Below are 25,377 nucleotides of genomic sequence, written 5' to 3' on the forward strand. Positions count from 1 at the left end.
TGACAGTAGATGAATAATTCTCCCAACTTTGAGCAACATCTGTAATGGTCGTGTCTAAGTTTGTGCTTTTTCGTGGTCACTCCGTTTGGAATGACCCATATGTAATTATCAAAATGTGCGTGAAAATATTTCTTTCTTTCTTGTTCGCCTGCAAAAATTAGGCAAATCTAGAGAAACATTTCAAAAGGTCCTATCTCCTTTGATCGATCACTTTCATTCAATCACCACAACTCATTAAACACCTTTTATGACACGTTATTTGCACAAGTGGATAGCGGAGAGATCACTCTAGCTTTCTGAACGAAAATCACATTTGGGAGAGCTACTAAAGCTGAACCATTACTAAAATGAAAACACGCTCTGGAAAAACGATGGAAGCAGATAGGACCTTTTGAAATATTTATCTAGAAATACCAGCGATACCGTCAACGCGAATATTTAAAAACAGATTACATTGCCTCATAGTTAGCACAGTAGCTGGCAGAGCAAGAAATGACACTACACACTTGTGAGCAGAGCAAATCCACCCGGTCGGCACAAATTGTTAATCAGATGTTACTCTGATCGGTTCTTTCAACCTCCGTTCGAAAAGAGCATATACATAATAACTAGCGAACCAAGGATTAATGCAGCAAAACAGCGCAGTAGGACATTGAGCACAGAACAGGATTCCCCAACGAACAATTGCGATATTTTCACCAGCTAACTTGATCGCTCTAGCATTTTATTTTATCAGGGGAGAATGATAGAAGAATCGGTTAATTCGAAAGCCTGCCCATAAGACCCTATTGACTTTTTTTTTGTAATCGGATCTTCAGTTTAGAGGTTATGTAACAAAATGTGAAAATCACGAAAGTTCATTTTCTCAGAAACTACACAACCGATGTGAACAATATTGGTATCAAATGGACGGGCTGTTTAATTGATGAATTTTATAATGACTGATGATCCTACACATCCTAATACATAATCCTACTCTACATAATCGAATCTAAAATGATATTTAATGGAATGATATATAATCGAGTCTATATATAATTGAGTCTAACCTGAATAAAAGAACAGTGAGGTTTTAATTATACCACGATCAAAAAAAAATCGCGTTTTATATTTGAAACATATTTATTTCATATTATGTATTTGTATGTGTGACGCCACGCTTACCGGATATTTATAAAATATATATATTTTTCGAACACTTTACCATCATTATCATGCCAAAACCGCACCGGTATCATATGGACGTTAAGGGCTGATCGTGAAAAGGAAGAAAAGGCAAAATAGTACCGTTCATCTCGTGCCGGGTTGTTAAGGAGTGGGTTAAGGAGTACAATCATCGGTGTTGTTACTATTGTAGAACACATTGGCACCTCCTGGTGCCCAAAAATTATGCAATTGAAGTAGTTGAAATTTTTCTGTCACAAAACGTTGCTGATAGCGGTAAAAACCTTGCAATAAGCTTATAATCGAATTCTAGCCTATTTTTCTTAGTGTTCATTTATGAACTACGGCCGGTCCAGCTTTCCAAATTGTTTTACTTTCCTTGCCATTTCCTAGTTTGCTTTGCTCCAGCCTCTTTTCAAGTAACTGATAAAACCTTGATATAAAAAGTACCATTCCAATATTTCACCATCAGTTTCATTAAACAAAACGTACCGGTATCATACGGACGCTAGGTGCTGATCCTGAAAAGAAGGAAATGGCAAAATAGTGCAGCTTTCCAAAATAGTTTACTTTCTTTGGTAGTTATCTCAGCAATCAGAAATGCACTGTTAGATAAAAACCTAAATTAATCCACCTAGCGGTCAGACCCAGCCTTTCTCATTCAAACTTTTATTTGTAAAAATAGATTTACATGAACGCTTCAATCCAATAAATGTATATTCACTCTTTAGGTTCTAAAATATTGATGTTGTAATCTATACATATAAAAATGCAGGCCGGTCTGTCTGTCTGTTTGATTCATATAGGCTCGAAAACTACCGAACCGATCGACGTAAAAATTTGTATGTAGGGGTTTTTGGTCCCGATAAAGGTTCCTATGATAGTTTGAGACCCCTCCCTCTTCTGGAAAGGAGAGGTCCAATACAAATGAAACATACATTTCTGCACAACTCAAGAACAAACCAAGCAAATGAAACCGAATTTGGCATGTGGATGTTTTAAAGGGTAATAAATATGTCCACAATGGTTCGACGCCCCTCCCTATTATGGAAGCTCATGTTTCTGCACAAATTTCTGCACATCTCGCGAACTAAACAGCTAAATGGAACCATATTTGGCAGGTAAATGTTTTCAGTGGTAACAAATATGTTCCATAATCGACCTCAGGCAACATTTTGGATTGTAAGATAGCAACTTACGGTTTCTGGAAAACAGCCAAAAATGGACGATTTCCACCCAATATAATAATATCCGGATAAAGAAAGATACACAGGAGCTAAATTCGACCACAGATACCATTTTGAATTCTAAGATGGCGACTTCCGGTTTCGGAAAAACAGCGGCAAACGACCAAATACCACCCAAAAAGGGGGAAATTTTCGGAATCGTAATGATGCACTGGAGCCACAAATCGACTTCAGACACCATTATGAATTGTAGGATGGCAACTTGTGGTTTCTGGAAAACAGCCAGAAATGGCCGAATCCCGTCTAACATGAGTATCTCCGGATCTAGAATGATACACAGCAGCTGAAATCGTTCAAAGACCCCATTTTGGATTCTAGGTTGGCGACTTCCGGTTCCTGGGAAACAGCGGAAAATGATCGAATTACACCCAATGTGGGTGTTTCTTCAACCAGAATGACGCTCAGAGGCCAGAAATTATCTTAAATATCATTTCGAAATCCAAGATTACGACTACCGGTTTGTGAAAAACAGCCCAAAAAAACCAACTACCATCTAATATGAGTATCTCTGGAACCAGAATGATGCAATGAGCTAACAATTGACCTCAGGCACCATTTTGAGTCGCTAAATGGCAACTTATAGGAAACAGCCGAAGATGACCAAATAATACTCAACATGGATATTTCCGTAATCGAGATGATGCATAGAAACCAAACCAAAACCCTTGAAACCATTTTGAATTTAAAGACGACCACTGTTAGTTTCTGGGAACAACCAAAATAACTAAATACCTCCCAATATGAGTTTTTCCGGTGTCAGATTGATGCCAGAAAATTTGCTGAAAATGACCGAATACCACCCAATATTAATATATTCAGAATTAGGGCGATGTACAGAAGCCAAAAGTCGAGGATGTTGTCATATCGATGAAACCAATCATTTCAAACAATTTGTTTTATGACTTTGATAATATCCTATGGCCGATTCGTCGTGCATTTGCAGACTTTAAACGCATCGCAAGGAATCAATGAATTTGGAACGTTCAAATAGTACAAAACCACATTTAAATTATGTGGAGACCACATATATCAATCAAAGCAGGTATAGTTTTAAATAGCCTTTGAATTCCTTTTCTTTACATAACTTTTGAGCCACATATCAAATTGTTATGAAGTTTGTTATTTGTAAAATTGAGAGATGACTCGTTCGTATGACACTAGTTATGTTCAAATAAGTCATGTAATCTTTGAGATAATAGACTTTCGTTGTTTTATTAACAATTTAATACATAACGGTGGCTTAAGTTCAATTATAATCTAATGAAATGGGAACGTATAGGGCAGCCAAACTTTGAAACCACGTGTTCAATCATAATTCATTAGTTAACCCTTAACTAGCCCGCTCATCTGATAATAATATTGATCAAATCGGTTGTGTAGTTTCTGAGATAATGAAGTTTCATGATTTTCACTTTACAGTACTTTACAGACGAAGTTACAGTCCGATTACAGTAAAATTCAATAGGGTGTTACGAGGCAACTAGACTTATTAGTTGACACTAATTTCGTGTAAATCGGGTCAGCCATTTCTGAGAAAAGTGAGTGAGTTCAAGTAGTCTTCGAAATATGTTCCTTTTCATAGCTGGATTTCACATTTTTAAGCATAACAGGCAATGTAATAGTCTGATTGCAAAACAAATCAATGGAATCTTATGGGACAACTAGACCTTCCATTTGACACTGATTTTATGAAAATCGGTTCAGCCATCTCTGAGAAACATGAGTGAGATTAAGAAGTCTTCAAAACACATTTCTTGTCATAACTTTTGAACCACAAGTTCAATCTTTATGAAATTCAAAAGTTAAGGGTATTTTAGGTAGCCCGTTCATTTGAAATCAATTTTGTTCAAATCGGTTGTGTAGTTTTCGAGATAATGATGTTTCATGATTTTTACATTTTGATACATAACCTCTAAACTAAAAATCCGATTACAATGAAATTTAATAGGGTCTTATGGGACAACGAGACCTTCATTTGCAATTGATTTCATGAAAAATCGGTCGAGCCATCTCTGAGAAAAGTGAGTGAGAATAAAAATCTGCACATACACACACATACACACACATACATACAGAAAATGCTCAGCTCGTCGAGCTGAGTCGAGTGATATATGCCATTCGGCCCTTTGGAGCACTTTTATACTTTCGGTTTTGCAAGTGATTGCTATACCTTTCTAGGAGAAAGGCAAAAATAGGAATACCGTAGTCCTACGTCATGCGGTCGTGTCTTGGATACCCTCCTACTATTTTAAAAAACCGTCTGACCCCTTGGTACTCGATGAGTGCATTAATAAATCCTTACGAAAGTGGGTTTCTCATTTTTTCACTACTTTTAATCATCATTTAGACATAAAAATCTCCATTTTTCGAGACCTCGTGTCACCAGTGGGACGGTATCAGCGAATTTTCAATCGATTGGTGTAATAATGAAGAAAATCCGTTGGAAACTGACTGAATTTAAAGCATTTGTATTTGAAAGTGGCCAATATCGTGACGCTCTTGATGTTTTCGGTTTTTTTCATTTGCACTCCTTTGTTCCCGTGAGACGTAACTCTACGACAAAATCATGTTGAATAAATGGTACACTCTAAAAAATAGGCACGTAAAATCCACCTGGAAAATCACGTAAGTGACTGACCCCCAGAAAATCTGCCATTTTACGTGACATTAGTAACTTTCACCTAAATCTCACATACGACTCACTGTCAATTCACGTAAATCGGTCAAATTATAATGTAAATAGTTTGAACGGTTTGGTATTTGTGTGTTTTGACTTTGTTAGTGTTAGTGCGGCTGTGGTGTGACGTTTCCGACAGCGGAATTTACGTGAATTTTTAGTATGCAAAAAAAGTCAATATGGCGTACAAAGAACTCGTAAGCCAATATTAATAGAGCAGAGGTAAGGCAGACACCTATCGCCGTATTGGTGAAAATGTTGCATGCTTCCTATATGTACACGCCCGACATAAAATCCGATCAAAGCGCTCGGGGATATTACGTCACAAAGTTTGTTTTGAAAATTGAAGTGCATTTATTTCATTTAAGTTGACGCAGTGCATAAGTCTTGTAACGCCGTTTTTCTCAGCAAAATCATGTGAAATTTCATGATGAAAGATACGGATGGACAAACTACTAGTTAGCATGCATAGTTTTCCGGCACATGAACCTTGACTCGAAAAAAGGTGGCTCAATTTTGTGATGCAAAGTTTGTGTGTTTCCAGCACTTCAAACCAGAAGACTCGAGCGGGGGCCTAGTGTGGTTGGTAACGTCTGGGTTCGAATCCCACCGCCGACATAGGTGTCGATGGTTGTGAGGTGGCGTGATCCACTCACAACCAACCCAACTGGTCTAGATTCAATCCTAGCCGACACCGGGAGATTTTCTGAGGCGAAAAATCTCTGGGATCACGCCTTCCATCGCATGAGGAAGTAAAGCCGTTGGCGCCGGTCCGTTAATAAACGGGTCGTGAGTTAGGGTCCTAGGTGTGGAGTCGCCTCCCTGGGCGTCGGTGATTGGCCACAACAGTGGCGGAACTAGACCGACGGAAAATAAACGAGAATAAAAAAAAAAAACCAGAAGACTTTGAATGCCGGTTTTTTGTCGGTCATCGACCGTGTATCGTTAAAAATGGTAGGACAATAATCATTCTATATACTTTCTCAGGTCTTACTTTCAAAAAAAGTTTCAGCCATTCCAACTATTCGTACGATACCTGCAAGAGATCCACCTGATAGAAGGTAACCAAAACATTCAGAACTTGTTAGTTGACGAAAACTACACCATGACTAGACTGTTTAGAAGAAGAAACGATATTGCGGAAATGCGATCAAAGATTAATGTAAACGTGCAGAGCGAAATTGCATCTAGCGATGGAGATGATCAATGGGAATATCGACCAGAGGACCAGACTATGGATGAAAAGGATGGTGTGCAATAGGTATCCTGGTATTTGGCACGACGATTGAACGAAATTCACTCTGAGATTGGACTTAACAGTTGGTTGAGAAAACCAGAGACAATTATACGGAAGATCTCTCAAGATGTGGGCTGGTGAAACCATCGCTAGAAAAATTCGATTTGTCGAATAGTATGAACGCATATTTCACTGGAGTCACAAGGGTGGGGAAAATATACCCGTGTTTAGAGATGTTATAAATATTAAAGAAGTTTGTTTTAAAATTTAAACAGCAATTTCCCGAAGTGCGTGAAAAAGTATTCGAAAAATATGTTGCCACATCAGAGTAATACCAGTAAAAAATATTTTCTAGAGGAAAAGATTCATAAGTTTAATATTAAGATTAAATAACATAATAATTTTCGAAATCATTGTACTATAACAGGAACAAAAACAAGAAAACTAGGTTTTTTTTGTAGAGTTAAAATTGATTTTGATTCTTGATGTAATTAATTTATATTTATAATGAATTTTTAAGAAGCCGAAATCAAAAGAAAAATCGAAATTAAATCTCTGGACGTTGTGAATTACCCGGGTTTTACAGGAACTATTTTCGCTTATAATAGTTTCTCTTCACCTCATGTTTATAAATTTATTTTTAAAATAATAAGCAAAAAATCTCTCTTCAGAAGTTGCATTTATTGCTTACAATTCTATTTTATCAATATCTACCAGTGTGTTGTGATGAAACCTTTGACGTTGTGACGTAGAAGCTTTCAGCATCAGGTTTGTTTACTATGTTTTCGTTGCCAAGACAATCAAACTGCTTCTTTCTCCTAACCTGTCAATTTATTATCGTTGCTCGTAAGCTGCTTCAGCTAATTCTATATTGGAAAACACGCAATGTAAGTAGCCAGAATAATATTTAGATTAACAGAAAAAACATATACATTCTCCAAATTTTCAGTTGGTGAATTCTTTCCGGACGATTGGAATCGTCAACGGTCATTTTCGAGCGGAACACCTCCTGCCGGTTGAAAGGTCGACATCTTTCCGGCCATTCCTGTTTTTTCCTGTCGGAAATTTGATGATTTTAAACAAGTAATTATATTTTAGTATTTAAAAATAAATTATATTGTTTAAATGCGCTGTCTAGTCTATTTACTTAAAATTCACGTAGATTCCAACTGAACAACACGTAAAAAGTACGTGAAAATCATGTGGGGTTTATGCGTTTTGTTTATGGTTTCACCTAAATATTATGTAAAAAGGTACGTGAAAATCAGGTTATAATCACCCGACCAACACGTAGACGATTGACACTGAAGTTGACACTAACACACTAACACATGAACGGCTTTCGAGAAATCGGCAAAAGTTACGTGAAAAGAAGGTGGATGAGAATCAGCCACTTTTCCCGGTAAATTTTACGTGCATTTTTTAGAGTGTATCAAATCTGTGAAAGTCGAAACGAAAAAAAAACTGAAACTTTGTGTTTTTTTTTTTTTTTTGGAAACACAAAATTATAATTATCTACAACTCTGCCAAAGACGTTGCACAGATCGTTCTGGTTTGAAAAACATTTGTAATTTTTTAACACCATTTTATTATAAACGTTTTTCAAAAATTAGTCGTGATACAAAAAAAAAATGGTAATATCACAAAATGACACTTCTAGTCCAGGAACATCTGTGCAAAGTTTCAACCAAATCAAAAATGACTTTTGAAGAAAATAATAAAATTGGAACATTTTTTTATGGGGTTGATCAGCAGCGAAAATGGAAACCACGTGTTTTGAAACTTACCAATTTCACTGGCAAAATGATAGGCATTATCAATTTCGAACAAAAATATCGACGAGCATCAATTGATTTTCAGCAAAGCTAAAAACTTTAAAGTGTATATTATCAAACATTTCATCTTATCGTCTATTCTGGCTGCTAGAGAACCTGAGAGACATTTCGAAGCTTCGCCTTCACTCGTACGGCTCGTAGATCTGCCCAATGAAAACCGGATATCGTTCGTTCTTGTCGACAATCATCGCTAGGAAGGGCTGATCCACGTCGAACTGAATCTGGCGGAACTGCGGCGTGATGCTGAGTGGTACAATCGATAGCGATGCCACCGAGGTGGCTTTAGTGCCCTGCTCGTCCACACTTAGATACGTCCGCTGGGTTACGTCCGACACTATTGTCGGTTCGTTGCTCAAATACTTGAGTGCATTTCTGTCGTGGAAAATTGAATTCAAACCGAGCCGCTGTAGGGGCCCATTCAGGGAGACAGAATCAGTCAGTGTGAATTTCGGCAGACGGACATTAACCTTAGTATCGATGTAGTCATCTTGAAGCTGGGCCATTATTAGCGCCAGATTTTTCGCGTGTAATTTTTGAAGCGACGGTTCAAGCTGATGGCGTCTGAGTGGTAGGAATATTAACATTGCCAGCGTGTTACCTTCGTAGGGTAACTCCAACCAACGGAAACCATCACCATCTGCAAGCTTTAATTCACCGTACCGTAGTTTATTCAACTGGAACATATTGTTGACCTTGTGAACGCGTCCCGGCGAAGACTCGAACTGACCCGGTTCTGTTTGAACGAATGTGTACTTCCATTTTCCCTTGAAAAATATAGAGTTAGCAAGCAGTAAACGCGTTTCGGGGCTCAACGATCCTGAAAGAAAGATGCTGATATTAGGGGAACTAACAAATACTTTGTACCATTAACGCACCAGGGCTGACGATTTCATTGATGAGACGGTGAGTTTTATCAGAAACCCATTTATTGGCCGTTCGAGCTACTTGATTCGGCTGATTAAAGTTGACTGGTAGGACATCGATGTTACGTAGCCGGGCGTTTTCGGTGTAGGAATTGTTTAGCTTGAGATTATTGGCCACGAAATTCACGGAGGCGAATTCCACCGTGTTGACCGTATTTCGCGAAACATCCTGGAGTGTTTTCGTTAACTTGTCCAACTGATCCGGGTACAATCGGATGGCCTGCAGCAGCTGGCGGTTCGTTTCGGGATCGGTGAAGTCGACCAGATTGGCTAGTAGAAGCTGTGGCAGTAGGGGACTTATTACTGAATTCCCATTGGGCGGACGGTCTATTGTCTGAATAAAGCAAAAAAAACTATGAGTGAATCTGTTTGGATTCTATTGAGACGACGTACCCTAAATAGATTCAACGCGAATTCCGTGGCTTGATGCCCTGGGGTATTTAGCAGCACTACAGGCTTTTCTTCATACTCCTCAACTAATTCGGTATGTGGAACCGGTGCAGGAGGAGATAAATGTTGGGCTGGGATAGGTTGTTGAGGTTGTGCAGGTCGCGTGTTCTGACTTTTTCTCACTGGAGCAGATTGCTGCGGTTGACCGTTCGCAGGAATTGTACTACTTATTGGTACCGGTATGGATACACGAACGTTATCGTGAGGATTATAGTTGAACACTATCTCCACTACTTCTTCCTGCCGATTAGGTGCGTTTGATGAGGCCTTAGTTTCATCAGTTCTGCGTGTTGGGGCTTCCGGCCATGATTGCTCTGGAAAGTGAAAATTACTCGGCCTCGGTGTTTCACTCGGTGGATCGGTATCACATCCCACCGGACTTGGGTAATATCGCGCATCAGTTGGACACAGATGCGTATCCGGGCGGTTTCGAATGATTTGCATCACGTAGTCACAACACGCATTCGGCTCAGTGTTCGTACATATAGCACCGAAAGCGTATTTTATTGCGCCAACTGTGGAAGATTTAAAAGTTATTGGGAGGAAGTTTCCTGGGTCGGTTCAAGCATATACCATTTCCCTTGTATGGTTTGGAGCAATAGTTGTTCCATATGTGTCGATTCTGTACCTGTGCTGGAGTTTGTGCGGTTACCACCGATGCCGCTAAGATGGCTGCTGATGAAACAGGAATATGATTTTAGAGGTAAGTATCATACTCGTAGCCAGTAGGGGCAAAATTGCATTGATGTTTGTCTTTGTTCGAGTTAGTCCCATCTTTCGAAGTATTTATGAATTCATCTTACTTTAAGCCGAATTAGCCTAGAAATCCCCGTGAATATTTTACTTTCTTCAACTTTGGCGTCCACTTCTTAAACTAAACCAGCTTGATGTGATTTTCTCTGTCAAGCGACATCTATTGGTGTTCATGCAAGTATTGCCAAATGTTGGAAACGGCCAAATGTTGAATTGCATTTTAAGTCAAGAAATGTTTAATGTGTTAAATGATGCCAGATGGCATCATTGGGTTGATTCGAGTTAAAGCTTCTGTAAATACAGACCCATGTCTTATCATTATCTCTTTCTAATTATTACTAATTAGCATCCGCCGATTGATACGGTCAACGTTCAGGAAACAAACATGTAACATTCAACTGACTCTTCACAAAAAATTATGTGTCTTTTATTGTTCTTTATATAAGTTATGCCATGAATCAAAACAAATTTTTTTTTTTTGAAAATACATTTGTTTATGTTGCAGTGCGGAGAGAGAAAATGATTCATTCTAATATCTTCAGATGTCGCTAGGCAGGCCCGGATTTAGATACTGGGGGACCCGGAACAGTTATTTTCGCAGGGCCCTCTTTTCTCAGGAAAATTAGAGGTAAGAAATTTTAAATGTTGAAATGACTCTCTACCCTTCGCTAAAAGATGATGGGCAAACAAAAAAAAAGTAGGAGGGTGGTATTCAAGACACGACCGCATGACGTTGGACTACGGTATTCTTATATTCCATTAAAACAAATAATAGAGAGAATTGCAACTCTAGTATTTGCTGCAATTTTATCTAACAGTGCATTTCTGGATGCTGAGACGTTAAAACGTTATAAATAATAGTATATACTAAAAGAATGGATATTTTTTATTTAATCGCTGTCATTTCATACATATTCGAATCAACCCTTTGTTTGCTGCACTACCAAGACAATCATTTAATTGAGCGAATTGGTAAAATTTTCCTATCTAAGCAAAAAGCAAACTTTACGAAACTATCTGAAATTGGAGCCCAGAACGATTCAACCGAAAATTTTAAATTTGAAAATTGTTTGACATTTAATCGATAAAACTCATGCTAGGTTAGTTCCAGCCCAGCATATAACTTCATGTATTTGAAAAAAAAAACGTTTAGCTCAATAACTCAATATAGCAAGAGCTCAATCACACGTTTTTCGGTAGTTGTTATCAAGGTTTGGGCGAGTGACAGGAAAATATCTTAACTTCTTCAGTTGTGATTTAGAGCATTTCTAATTGTTTTGTTATTTTTCACGATAGCGACAAGTTTGTTTCTTTCTCTGTGTGCAAGAAACAAAATCAAAACCGCGCACCGAGAAACAAAAACGAAAATTTAATGAATGCTCATTGAGAAAACTTGCAACTCTTTTTACCAATAACTTATGATACTCAAAAGAACCCGTTTTGATCTAAATCAAATTTCTAGTAAATAAGTGTTGATCATTCATAGGTAGTAATTTTTCCTCGATGAATAAAGACTGGCTGAAGAAGTTAAAATCGCTGCTGTAAAATCAAATTCACAACTGTGTTCGTTAAGACGTTTTAATATTTTCAATGACAATAATAATCTTCGATAAACACCCGCTATAGTTATTCACACACATGCTATAACTATCTAAACACGCGTTAAAACTATTCATACACACGCTATTCCTTTCCATACATCCGATACAACTATCTATACACACGCATAAGCTATCCAACCATGTGCTATTACTATCCATACATACGCTATAACTTATCATTACACACGCAGCAGCTATCCACACACACGCTATAACTATCCGTACACACGCTGAAGATATACACGCAATAGCCATAATATGCTACACATGCTAGTGTCTTACACACGCTATAGCTAGCCATACACACGCAACAGCGCCATCCTTATCATCGCAAATGTCATAGCAATACAGATGCACATACGCTATATGTGCACACTGCACACACACCCAACGTTTTCACCCAACGATATCTGAATTGGATTACCGCTGGTGGGGTCCAACTCAGATCGAAGGAGCACCGAACTGAATGAAGAAATGCAGCTTCCCACTACCTCCGCCGCTGCTGCCTGATACCAACGCTCTGGTTCTGCTGCAGCTCAGTTTGGCCGCTGGAATCAGCCACCGCTGCTGATTATACAAGACCGGCCTGGTGGCCTTCCACTTGTTAACTGATGAGGCCTTCCACTTGCTATGAGACGACACAGGCTATTATATAGCCCAAAGCAAAAATCCATCCGCGAGCAAACAAGAAGCGAGCTTGTGATTGGTTGAATGTGCACGACTTTCAACACAACTTTTAACTAGTTTAGTATCGAAAACATATTTAAATTATTATATGACAATCTTGCGCAATATTTCCCCTATCAATCAAGCCATTGGTATTTAGAATCCGTTCAGTGGTAATGATAAAAGAAGAATTTTAAAACGGTGTTGAAACACCTGTTGCAGCTACCGAAAGCGAGCTCGTTATTGGTTGAAAGCTGTGAGACTGTTTACAAAGTCAGATCAGTTGTATCCGTTAGTGTCGACTGTGCTTGTGAAGAGAGGTGGTGATTGGTTGCTCGGTATGATTTAGACAATCGATGTGATTTATCAATTTTTCAATAGTGTATCTCGAACAATAGGTTATTTTTGTTACATAAATTCAACCGTAAAAGAATTTCTGATCGGTTGATGCCAAAACTTCGAAATTCTGAAAAGAAATGACTGATATATAAGCGCTCAAAACCTGACCACTTTTCCCTGGTTTTCCCCGGTTGAATTACTAGATTTTCAAATTCAGGTGCCTAACTTCGATATAGACGTTAGTCCAACGTCAAAAAGGTCTCCACTATGTCTTCATGTCTGGCCTAGGACTAGGAGGCCCCTCGTGTCGAAAGGCCCGGGGCATTTGCCCCCCCACCCCCCTTAAATTCGGACCTGTCGCTAGGTTAGATTCAATCTAGTAGCCTCTAAAGGAAGGATTTTATTTGTGAAATCCAAATATGAAGTATGCGTTTGTATAACCAACCATGATTTCACGTATTTAATTATTTGAAACCTAAATTCCCACAATAAAGTATTACTGGTTTCGTGGCAAATTAAACGTACTGTGTAACGTTGAAGAATCTCGGTGTTCGAGTTTTGCTGATAATGCAGCTTTGTTTACTAACTATAGATGAAGAAAAAAATGTCAAAAGAAGAGTCTTGGTAAAAAACCGACATTGTCTTTGTTTTGCTAACATTGCATCCTGCATTCAGTAATCATAATTTTACCGAGACGCTTATCGACAGTTGATTTTTCTAAGTCAATAAAGAAAAGCTTTATGATTACATTAGACTAAATCTTCGCAAATATTTGTACTACCATAACCTGAGAGCCTCGTTTCAAAGAAATCTTGAAGCTCCAACGCTTATTTCTCTGCAAATTTGAAAACAAACTATATCATTTCATGAATTAATTGGTTTATCCGGGGTAAAGCCCGTATGATTATTATCGAAGACGAACCAGTTTATTTATAAGGAACTCCCTCTGCGTAACATTGTTGAATGATAGTCTACAGAACCGTACGGGGCACATCTAAAACCAGTTTTCAGCATGTTCAGACTTAAGTTAGCACAAGTTTGACCAGTTATCGCGCGTCTTTCATGGTCGGAATTCCCATCGATTCACTCAAACTGGTGTCGGACATAAGATCTGATCTGATAAGATCTGATGGATTTAAAATCTTCTTGCTAAATTTAATTATCATAAGCAATGATCCAATACCAAATGACAAGCAGTTTTTTTATTAAATTACCTATTAGAACTGAACACTTATACATTATGATAACCGTTGTTTTAATCTCTTCCGCTAGTACATAATATTAAAAATCCAATATTGCACGTATCATTTAACCCGTCTGTTTTTTTAGAGTCTGCAACCTTCGGGGTTTTCCCCAACTTCTAGTTCGATTTCCGTCCACAGTGCAAACCTGCAACTTCAGTGACAAGTTACTAATAGATACGACAAATTCCACAACGTTAGCTATCGAAACCGATCTGTATCTGTGCAAAGACAAACCACTACTGAATGGTCTAATACCCGACTGAACACCGACTGACCAGAATGAACTGAAGCGGTTCTGTGTTCTGTGGCTCACAGTATCATCATCCTCGTCGTCATCGTCGACTTCGTCATCATTCTACAGCTAGTGGAAAGCCGGTTTAGCTCTTGCACTTAACATGTCTGTTTATTGTACGTTTCAGTATAATAAACAGATAGAAATTCAACCTGCTCGCAGGGCGTTTAATGTCGGATGAATCGCCCTGAGCAGCATGACGTTTATAGTTTTGCACACACCATCAGCCATCTTCGTGGTAGAATGTTTGAGAGACACTCATCCTGTTGACGATGAGATTATTGCAGATTTGTTGTGTAAGTATTTCGTGAAGTTTAGCAATGGTTTTGTAAGCTTACGTTCAAAGGCAGCGCACAAGTTTTCTACAGTAGAGATTCGTATAATACGGTTCGACCGGAATCATTGGGCATAAAGCATGCTAGCTAATACCCAACCCGCGTTGCTGCACCTGTACGTTACTAAATTGTTTCAGTGGTTCTACTAATCGATTATTTACAAAGGGGAAAAATTTAGGACATTTCACAAAGCACGTCCCTGCAATAACATTCCCCCACCCCACCCCCAAAGCTGTCCATGTGGTGGAATGTGGATGGCTCCTTATCATGTTTCGTATATTCACCTATTCATTTTCTTAGTAAGAAAAATTTGAATTTTATCCATTTTCTAGCAAAATGCGCCCATACGTTTGCTATCATGTCTTGTTTTCAAGCATTGATAATGGATTCGAATATTCGATTGAATGGATCGTATATTCATCAGTAAAATGCTACAATAACATCAAAATCTCAAGGAACACTCCTTGTTTATAATATTTGCTTTAAAGTTGGAATTATTGATGGAATGCAAAGGCCTGTTTTGCATTATCAGAACAGTTTACTTCGGAGACTTTACCGCTCCACTTTGCATGTACTTGATATAATGATGGATTTCACTTAGGCATAAATAATGGAAAAATTTTTGTTAGAAAAATAAAGAAAAGAAAAAAATACAGTAGAAAACTAAAGAATACAGTCAAACCTGTTTTTGTACGAAGGATAGGGACCGCACATAATAAATCGCATAAAAAATCATTTGAAACTTCACGTGTAGCTATATAAAACAATGTTTCCAGAACATTATTGAAAAAAATCTATTTTTATGTGGTGGATAAAAAAAAAACCTTTACTAAAAATATTTGGAAACATGATCTCTGAAACGTGAAGAGTTATAAATTTTGTATATTCTGTAAAGTTTCATAAAACTACGAGATCTACAACTTTGTCGAAACCCGCAAAGCTCTAGCGTGTAAGAGAAAGAAATTGGCATCGCAACGCTACCTTCGCGGCTAAATTCCGAATTAATTCAAACATACAAATTGAAGCCCCAACTATATCAAGAAACTTTGTAGAAGATCGAAAATCGATTGGTCAAACCCTGAGAGCGCTAATAATTTCGTTCTGTTAGATTCCTATCCTGGCCCAGTGTGCACTGTGTGGTACTGTTGCTTTTACCAGCATGTTTTCTTTCAAGACATCAGCTTTAATTACGCTCTAACAGCAGTTTTGGAAATTGTTCACGAAAAAGGGTTTTCTTAAACTTTTTCGAAAAATCTTTACCTTCGAGACATCAAATCAGTCTAAGTTCATGGTAAAAAACGTTAATCGACCTGTTGGGACGGGAAGACTCTGTAAATATTTTTTGTATATTGATACAAAGAATATCATAGGAATGAATTGAGCCTATTCATGTCGTCTGTGCTAGGAATGCTCGCATGTGATTGGTTCATTGTTCGTGTGAATTTGTCCTTGAAACTTTTGACGTAGGACTACGTCTAACCGCACTATATGGAGATACATTCCGCGAAAATTAAAACCAAGATGTAACGTCGGAATGAAAGATTTCAAACGGTTATACTGATGTAACCACATGATGGATCACAATAGTCAATATGTCGTTGGATTGATAAAATGATGGACAATCTTGTGATTCTTCAATTTTCATTATCACTTCATTGTTAAACAGTGAAAATTGAATAAATGTTTCAAGGTCGAATTTTCACCAACTATGTACCAATCATATGCGAGCACGCCTGCACAGACTTCATGACTATATACCAACTACCTGCTGAGATATCTTGTATAGCAGTGGCAAAAAAAAAATTGACAGAATCTACCCGTCCCAATAGGTCAACTAATGTTAGCTACCATGAGCCTAGACTATTTTGATGCCTTGAAGGTGAAACTTTTTCGGAAAGTTCGTAACCGCCTCCACTATCAGACAGTATTACGTTCTGCTTGTTATATACATATATGTTAATGTTAATAAAACTGATGTCTTGAAGAAGAATATGATGGCACAGGCAACAGTACTGCACCCAGCAATGTATGAACAGAACGCTGGTTACTCGTCGTCAATCAGTGCAGAAAAACTCGAAATTTATTTTTGTGCAGTCAAGTCAAGTGAAAACTACATTGCCGCTGTTGACGCACAGTGGGGCGTGGAACACAATCGAACTGCCGTTTAAAGTGTCTTCTTATTTTTGTTTCGTATAGCAGCAAATATCAGAATTCAATATGATTTTTCGGGTGCCGTAAAATACGCTGCACCGCCGGGAACAACAAAATGCGTTGTTTATTTTTGAACTCTACACTCTGCTTTTTTCAGATTTATTTAAATAGACAATAGAAAACCAAAATGCTCCGTACAGATCTTTGAATAGGTAGTTAAACGAGCTGTACTGATGATTATATTTCACTAGCTAAATTAATTTAGTCCAATATGACAATACTAGTTGTATCCCGCGGTGGCGGTATAGAGGAAAACCAAATTCATTTCATCTTGATATTAAAGTTCCGACATGAGTATTTGTGTTTTTCAATTGAAATTATTTTTGAATTAGCATTTGCAAAAAAACATTATTTTCCATAACCTTACTTATAATTGAACAACGCTATGCAAACATTAATTGCTAAGGCTAATGCTGTACATCACTCTAGCCCAGTTTATTTTCGAAGATAACGGACATATGACTTTCAAATATGGTATCTCCGTTGTTCTTTGGTATCTTGAAACTGATCAAATTTTTTCTGATTGATTCTGTATACTGATAAAATGTTTAAATTGACCTGAATTGAATGTTAACATTTTCATAAAATTCTATGTCAATTTAAAATTTTCTATGAACATTCATTTTCTACTAAAACTGTACTTCGTTATCGATATTTTTTCCACGAGCTTGTAACAACCGGAAAAAAATTTATGTGACATCTTTGCCGCATTGTGATTTGAGAGTGAGCCAACTTCAACAAGACAAATAGATATAGAAGGAAGTTTAATTTCTACTAAATCGTACTCAATTAAATATTTTATAGAAGCTCTATAGCAATATTTTAGGGTGACCAAAATTTTCGATGCTATCAAGTAAATAACTTTTTTATTTTTGTAGATAGAAAACCTTGTTCTACAATTTTATAGCTCCAATAATTTTAAGTAACTTAGTAAAAAAAAAGTTTTTCTCTAAAACATTGCCATAGAGCTCTGGACCCAAATTTCCCCCTAAATTTGGTATCTGGACCATTGTGAATGTTGGAAAGAATATTTTTTCTCCTAAGATAGAGTGCTGCAAAGAAATAATCAAAATACAGACCCCGTTCGATTTTGGCAACACGCCAGAAAACTGTTGCCAAAATCGAACCATGCCAAAAATGATCGGTTTTTTTTCATGACTTTTTTGACTTTTTAAGTGGTCAAAGACGACCTTAACAGTAGAAATGGCCACCAATGAACTAGTTTTAGTTCCAAGTCGTTTGAAGTGTCGCTTGATGAATTTGGGCTGACGACCTAGATACTTGATATTACCACCCGAACCAAAATACTTTCCTTTTGCAAGATGTTGAGCTTAAATTGGTTAAAATAAATCAAGCAAACTACAAAAGGAAAACGAGCTCAAATCAAACATAGCTTCAAAATAAAAATATAAAATTATTGAAGTCCTACGTCAACTATGCGGTCGTGTCTTGGATACCACCCTCCTACTATTTCATTTGTCTAAGGTTAATCAGCCCTATTATTATTCAGCTAACAGTGTGCTATTTATTTAGAGAAATACAACAAGGTATACAGCCCTAGGGTTGTATGAAATGGTGACGTGGGACTAAACACAATGTAATCAAGGGATTTTTTGTTCCAAAATATACAGAGTCCGCAGACAGAATCAATGTGCTTGCTCGGTGACTTATGTACTTCTTTTTTCAGCCTTAGAAATATATTCTAGAACACTCGAAAAAATATCGTTTATATTTGGCGATATTATGCCTGTAGAATTTTTTGTGCATTTGACAAAGCACAAGCTTATCGCTCTTGTTGAAGAAGCACCAAGGATTTCTCGTAATGCGTCAAACTCAGAATTAACTCTATATTCTCAAAAACCGAATCCAATAATACTTACGTTATCATAATGAATGGTTTTATTTTATTTAACTTGGATTCAATCAAATTTATAATATGGATCATACTATCAAATTAATATGGGAGCTGAACAAAATGATCAACAGGTTCAGCAAAAAATCGTAGCAATAAACAATTCCATTTTTGATTTTTGCTTGACAATTGTTTTTATTTGCCTACAATTACATTCGCTATATTACGATGACAGCTAATATACGTTTATTATGGAATAGTTTAAAATAATAAAATTTCACAATAAAATAATTCACCGGCTCTTACTCTTCTATAAATTTGTATATTTGGAAATTCAATTTTGCGATACTATCAGGTCACGATTATTTAGTGAATATCGAATATAAAATATAATAAATATAACCTATAACCGTTGCAAAAGTGTACAATCCTTGTTGAGTAATTTATGGTAATCATATTTATGATAAACTGTCAATCACCATCAGCAGCAGCATTGCAGTTTTTCCTCGATTGTACACGAATAGAAATGTACGAACTGAAGTGTACCACTGCAATACGAATAGTACCGCGCGCTGCAGTACGAATGGAAGTGTACCGCTGAAATGTACGAAAAGAAGAGTACCACTGCAATCACAGACGACGAGCATGTTTTCTTTCAAGACATCAGTTTTTATTACGTTCTGACAGCAGGTTTAGGAATTGTTCAAGTATGGGAATTGTTTTGAGCTTTTCGGGAAACTTTAACCTTCGAGACATCTCGTTAGTCTAAGCTCATGGAAGCAAAAACAAATTGACCTATTGTGACGGGGAGACTCTGTCAATTTTTATTTCGATATTGATACATAGTGTATCACAGGGAACGGATGGTGTCCATTCGCGTCATCTGTGCTAGGAATGCTCGCATGTAATTGGTTCATTGTTCGCGTAAATTTGTTATTGAAACTTTTTATCAATTTTACCGATTAGCAATGAAATTAGAGTGATAACTAGCATATTACAAAATTGTTATACATTTTATCTATCCAACAACATATTGGTTATTGTTATCCATCATGTGGTTATGCTGTTATAAACGTTTGAAATCTGACGCAACATTTGCCAGTTTCATTTCAAAATTTACAGAATGCATCCCAGTATAGTAAACAAAGACGTAGTCCCACGTCAAAAAAAGATATTTCAAAACAAATATTTTTCACGATGTTTACATATTCTGTAAGACAAAATTATAATCTACCTACTACTTTGTCGAAAGCTTGAACTACCTTAGGATGCTGAGGTAACCCGTCGTTAGGTCACCTTCGAGCATCGCTGTATTTCTTCGCAGCCTTAGTGCACCAAGCTCTGCTTCTTTTTTTACATAGAGATGTGAAGGCAGCAAGCAGAGTATGGCCTCCTTGGCTAGCAGCAACCATATCAGGACACAATGGTCGAAAAATTATTTTTTGGTGTCAAAGTGTTGGTTTTCTACTGTAGATGATGTTGTCGTATGAGCCGTTGAGAGCAAAAGTGGTACATGTGCCATTAAGTAAATTTTTCAGAAGAAGCGATAAACGAAACCACTCGAATAGTAAATTATTTTCAACAATTTTTTCCAACATAACTGCACTAAATCATTGCTAGACAGGTTTCTAAAGACGGTATATAAAAACATAATGAATTCTGGTTAAGAAACTTACACAAACTTTAATGGAAAAACCTAAATTAATCCACCTAGCGGTCAGACCCAGCCTTTCTCATTCAAACTTATTATTTGATTAAATAGATTTACATGAACGCTTAAATACAATTCCGGTATATGCCCTTTTTAGGTTATAGAATATTGATGTTGTGATTTAGGTATAAAATATGAAATTTGACGTAATGTTAGTGCTTAGGAAATAACGAAATAAAAGAAATGACTCCTAATTTCGAACAATTTAATAACGAGCGATAGCGGGAACGTTCAAATAGTACGATACCACATTTTAAATATGTTGAGGCCATATATATTGACCAAAGCAGGTACACTAAAGTCGCTTTTTACGCGGGGGATACGTGCCGCGTAAAAAAAATCGCGTGAAAAAAAACCGCGTAAATTCCGGATTCCGCGTTAAAAAACCGCGTAAATTCCGGAATCCACGGGAAAAAAACCATCGTTAATTTTGCATTCTGAGTGAAGGGAAACCGAAATCCAAGCAAAAAAAAATACCGCGTAATTCCGGAATCCGCGTAAAAAAAACCGCGTAAATTCCGGAATCCGCGCAAAAAACCGCGTGAATTCCGGAATCCGCGTAAAAAACTCGCGTAAATAAACCCGCGAAAAAACGCGTAAAAAGCGACCTTAGGGTAAAGTTTTAAAGTCTTTGAATTTCTTTTCTTTTCAAACTTTTGAACCACATATCAAATTGTTATGAAGTTTGTTATTTGTAAGTTTGAGAGATGACTCGTTCGTATGACACTAGTTATGTTCAAATAAGTCGTGTAATACTTGAGATAATAGACTTTCGTTGTTTTAACAATTCAATACATAATGGTTGCTTAAGTTCGATTATAATCAAACGAAATGGGAACGTATAGGTCAGCCAAACTTTGAAACCACATGTTCAATATTAATTCATCAGTTAACCCTTAACTAGCCTGTTTATCTGATATCAATATTGTTCAAATCGGTTGTGAAATTTCTAAGATATTGAAGTTTCGTGATTTTCACATTTCGATACATTACAGACGAAGTTACAGTCCGATTACAGCAAAATTCAAAAGGGTGTTAGGAGGCAGCTAGACCTTTCATTTTACACTAATTTTGTGGTAATCGGTTCAACCATCTCTGAGAAAAGTGAGTGAGTTTATGTTGTCTTCGGAATATGTTTCTTTTCATAGTTGGATTTCACAACAGGCAAAGTAATAATCCGTTTGCAAAAAAAATCAATAGGGTCTTATGGGGCAACAAGACCTTTCATAAGACACCGATTTTATGAAAATCGGTTCAGCCATCTCTGAGAAACATGAGTGAGATTAAATAGTCTCCAGAACACGTTTTTTCCATAACTTCTGAACCACAAGTTCAATCTTTATGAAATTCAAAAGTTAAGGGTTTTTTAGGTAGCTCGTCCATTTGAAATTATTTTGTTCAAATCGGTTGTGTAGTTTCTGAGATATTAATGTTTCATGATTTTTACATTTTGATACATAGCCTCTAAACTAGAAATCCGATTACAATAAAATTCAATAGGGTCTTATGAGGCAACAAGACCTTTCATTTGCAATTAATTGAAATCGGTTCAGCCATCTCTGAGAAAATCGAGTGAGATTAGGAGAGCGTTACACACACATACACACACACATACAGAAAATGCTCAGCTCGTCGAACTGAGTCGAGTGATATACGACATTTGGCCCTTTTGAGCACTTTCATACCTTTAGTTTTTGCAGTGATTGCTATACCTTTCTAGGAGAAAGGCAAAACATGTACCACTTTTGTTATATGGGAAAAATAATGACAACCAGAAAACGTTTAGTGCAAAAGTGGTACATGTCCAGTCTGAGCATGAAGGATGCATTAGGGTAACGGGGGTATTTTGGCCCACATGCATATTTTGGCCCACCCGGTAACATTTTACGCATTTCCTCTGATAAATTCAATGAATATTAGAAAACTATGCATGCAACATTGAAAAACACACCTAAGAATCATACTACACTATAATTTTCCGCGAAAAACTGGCTCTAGGTAGTGTTATTTTGGAATTAGTTCACACATATTCAAAGTCATGGCTGAGTCAACCAAAAGTCAAGAGGAAGTGGTAATGTACAAGACAACGTCCGGTTGCTAATGTAATAAATATATATGCTTTTGTAACAATTCGTTTTTGTAGTAACATCAACAAAATGTCATAGAAACAGTTTGTATACTCTAACATGCTGGAAAAAGTTGAAAAAGTGGTTAAACGTATGGACGAAATATGTTTGCCTCTTTCTGAAGCACACATATTTTGGCCATGCCAAGTTTTGACATCTCTTGGATTACCGTTCGGCCGTTGCACGTGAACAAAAAAGCAGCTTGTGACAATTTACAGGTAATTACTTCTCAATTTATCACATTTAACGATATGAAATTAGATGAGAATGCCTGTCAAACCGCTATAAGGCAAATCATTTCATTTTTAGATACCTAAAATTTACAAAAAATCACAGCAGAAGGATGTTCTCCTCAAACACATTATTTTTGCTCTAAAAATACCGATGATGATCTTAAATTAAATTAGTCCGAACTATTTCCATACACGTCTGTAGATATAAAGATGGGCCAAAGTAAAAATTTGGTGGACCAAAATATGTTTCTAGTACTTCGTAGAAATTTTGATATTTCTAGGATATTTTTCAATATATTGCATTGTTGAACGGTGTATATCAAAATAGACACTTAGCTTTTAACAATGGTATAATAGAGTAGGTATTTAGGTTGAAAAATTGTGTTTGTTTTTATTGAACTTTGTGAACACTTCCCAAAGCTGGCCAAAATACCCCCGTTACCCTATAGCTCGCTGATCTTAGGACATAGAACATTCATGACTTCAGCAGAGTTGTTCAAGTGATTGAGTACTAGGATGGTGATCTTTTTGTTGATAAATTCTGTCACTTCGTGACGCTAGTGTATAAGTATTTGGTAACAGAAGAAATTTTACATAATCTAGATCGACTGGGGCTAATTCGAAAGAACACATTCTGGTATGTTTAGGATTAGGATACGTAAACTCATATTTTTTTTTCCGAAAAACAAAAATAACTCGTCAGTGAAAACAAATGTCTACTCATACTAATTGTACGTTTTCTCGATGTGTTCTGGACCATATTGCTATGATAAACAAAGAATTTCGTAGATAATTCACTCAAAAATTCAAAATTTGCAAAACAAGATAGATTCTTGAAGAGCACAAGTAGGGCTCTCAGGTATACTATAGGGAACTCTGCTTACACGTGCTTTTTTCTGTGTGGACTCATCACTGCGACCAGAGATTAGATCTATTGTGATATTGCCCAGGTGTTTTCTGTGCTCCGAATGACAGTATCACTATCGAAAAAAGTGATACGCTTATCATTCATATCCGTGCTTGTGTGTAAGTTATACCTCTCCGTTTTACACTTACTACTCTATACCGAGCCTCTATCCATCCTAACAATATCGCCTAATTACAATTCCCTGGAAAAACCTTCCATAAGTTACTCACACCAGTTTTATTATAATAAAGACTTATTTATGTTAGACGGAGAGTCAACAGGGGTACTGTAGAATTCAGATTGAAGAAAGGGTACGTGGTGGGTAGCCTGAGGATAAACCCATACTAAAGTCCTTTGACAACAAAATGGCCTGATTCTATTAAGATTCGAACCCACGACCACCCGCTTACTAAAGCGGACTCTGTAACCTTGCAGCTATGGAGCTTCCCACGTGCTTACATTTGATGTTCTTGGTCGTCCAGATCGTGTCTTTTCCTCGGTGCCTCCGGTCTCTAGGTACCAATTTATGGTCCGGTACACGAATTTCCGGTTGATTCCGAGCGGTTTTAGGTGTTTGAATATGTTTCCGTGTTTGTACCCTTTCACATATTCAGCGATAACAGCTGCTCTTAACTCTGCCATGGCTCACAACTCAATGTAAACAAACTGCACAGACACGAGACTCTGCCACTTTGGGCAGCAAAGTTAACCCTTTCATTTGACATATAGATGGCACCAGAGAGATGCAACGTGTAGGCTACAGGCGACCCCAAAAAAGTGTGACTGGACTTTTTTGTCACCGTGTAGTATAACCAGTAACGTTGCGATAGCATACTCGCCATGCACATGTGAAAAAACCGTCGTTCTGGTTTTGGAGCAGACAGAGAATTTTCTCATTTGTGGTGTCTACATTGTTTTGGAAGTAGGTACCCTAGGAATTCTGGGGCCTTCGACGGGCCCTTCGTGCAGAAAACACGAACGTGTGCTTCCTCCCACGGTTTGAGAGAAAACACCGTAGTCTACAGCCATGTAACTGTGCCGTTGTCAGCACAGTTAAGTTGTAGGATGCCGTTTTTTAGCCCTGGTGGATCGTTTCATTTGAAGTCACTTACCTTTGTACTAGGTTATAGCTCACACAGAATTTACCGATAGTTTTTGGGATTTGGAAAACACGCTGTCTCGGTTGAATAATCGCGTCTCAATAGTTTTTAGACGCTGATCAATACCTACCTGAAACTTGCAGCTTCCGTTCGACTCCATGGTCCGTTAAACAATGAAAACTGAATGTGGAACTTCAAGATATTGGGAGAAAATTTGGAGCAAAAGCTTACTATGTTTTCTCCAGATATAAAAAATTCGAGATATAAGATTTTGGGGTGCATGTGATTCTTAAGTGGCCATTGAAATTATCGAGATAGGGGGAGATATCGAGATGCGGAGAGTTGATGTAGTGGCACCAGCGCTGCAAACTTTCATTGCCATGAAAGGATTTTCAGTTGAAATTGAAATCTTTGAATTTCAATTTTCAACGAACGAGCTGAGATTGAAAGAGACTTTCAGCTCCAATCAGTTGA

General features: G+C 37.3%; 1 protein-coding gene across 3 annotated transcripts; it reads right to left on the reverse strand.

The window, feature by feature from the left end:
- Positions 1-6,985: 6,985 nt before the first annotated feature.
- LOC129726788 (glia-derived nexin-like) lies at positions 6,986-14,414 on the reverse strand. 3 transcript variants are annotated; one of them, XR_008728409.1, is made up of 7 exons: positions 14,107-14,414; positions 10,107-10,208; positions 9,477-10,048; positions 9,036-9,417; positions 8,257-8,977; positions 8,113-8,197; positions 6,986-7,380 (listed from the first exon to the last, which is right to left on the reverse strand). XR_008728409.1 is itself a non-coding variant. In XM_055683883.1 (6 exons), exons 1-5 carry the CDS (start codon positions 14,129-14,131, stop codon positions 8,283-8,285), a joined length of 1,776 nt encoding a protein of 591 aa, XP_055539858.1. In that variant the 5' UTR covers positions 14,132-14,414; the 3' UTR covers positions 6,986-8,197; positions 8,257-8,282. The 3 variants fall into 3 exon arrangements, 2 of the variants coding, with proteins under 2 accessions (XP_055539858.1, XP_055539859.1); XM_055683883.1 differs by having other exon boundaries at positions 6,986-8,197; XM_055683884.1 differs by lacking the exon at positions 6,986-7,380 and having other exon boundaries at positions 8,171-8,977; positions 10,107-10,205.
- Positions 14,415-25,377: the final 10,963 nt, after the last annotated feature.

Source organism: Wyeomyia smithii, chromosome 3, assembly GCF_029784165.1.
Source record: "Wyeomyia smithii strain HCP4-BCI-WySm-NY-G18 chromosome 3, ASM2978416v1, whole genome shotgun sequence".
Taxonomy (NCBI): domain Eukaryota; kingdom Metazoa; phylum Arthropoda; class Insecta; order Diptera; family Culicidae; genus Wyeomyia; species Wyeomyia smithii.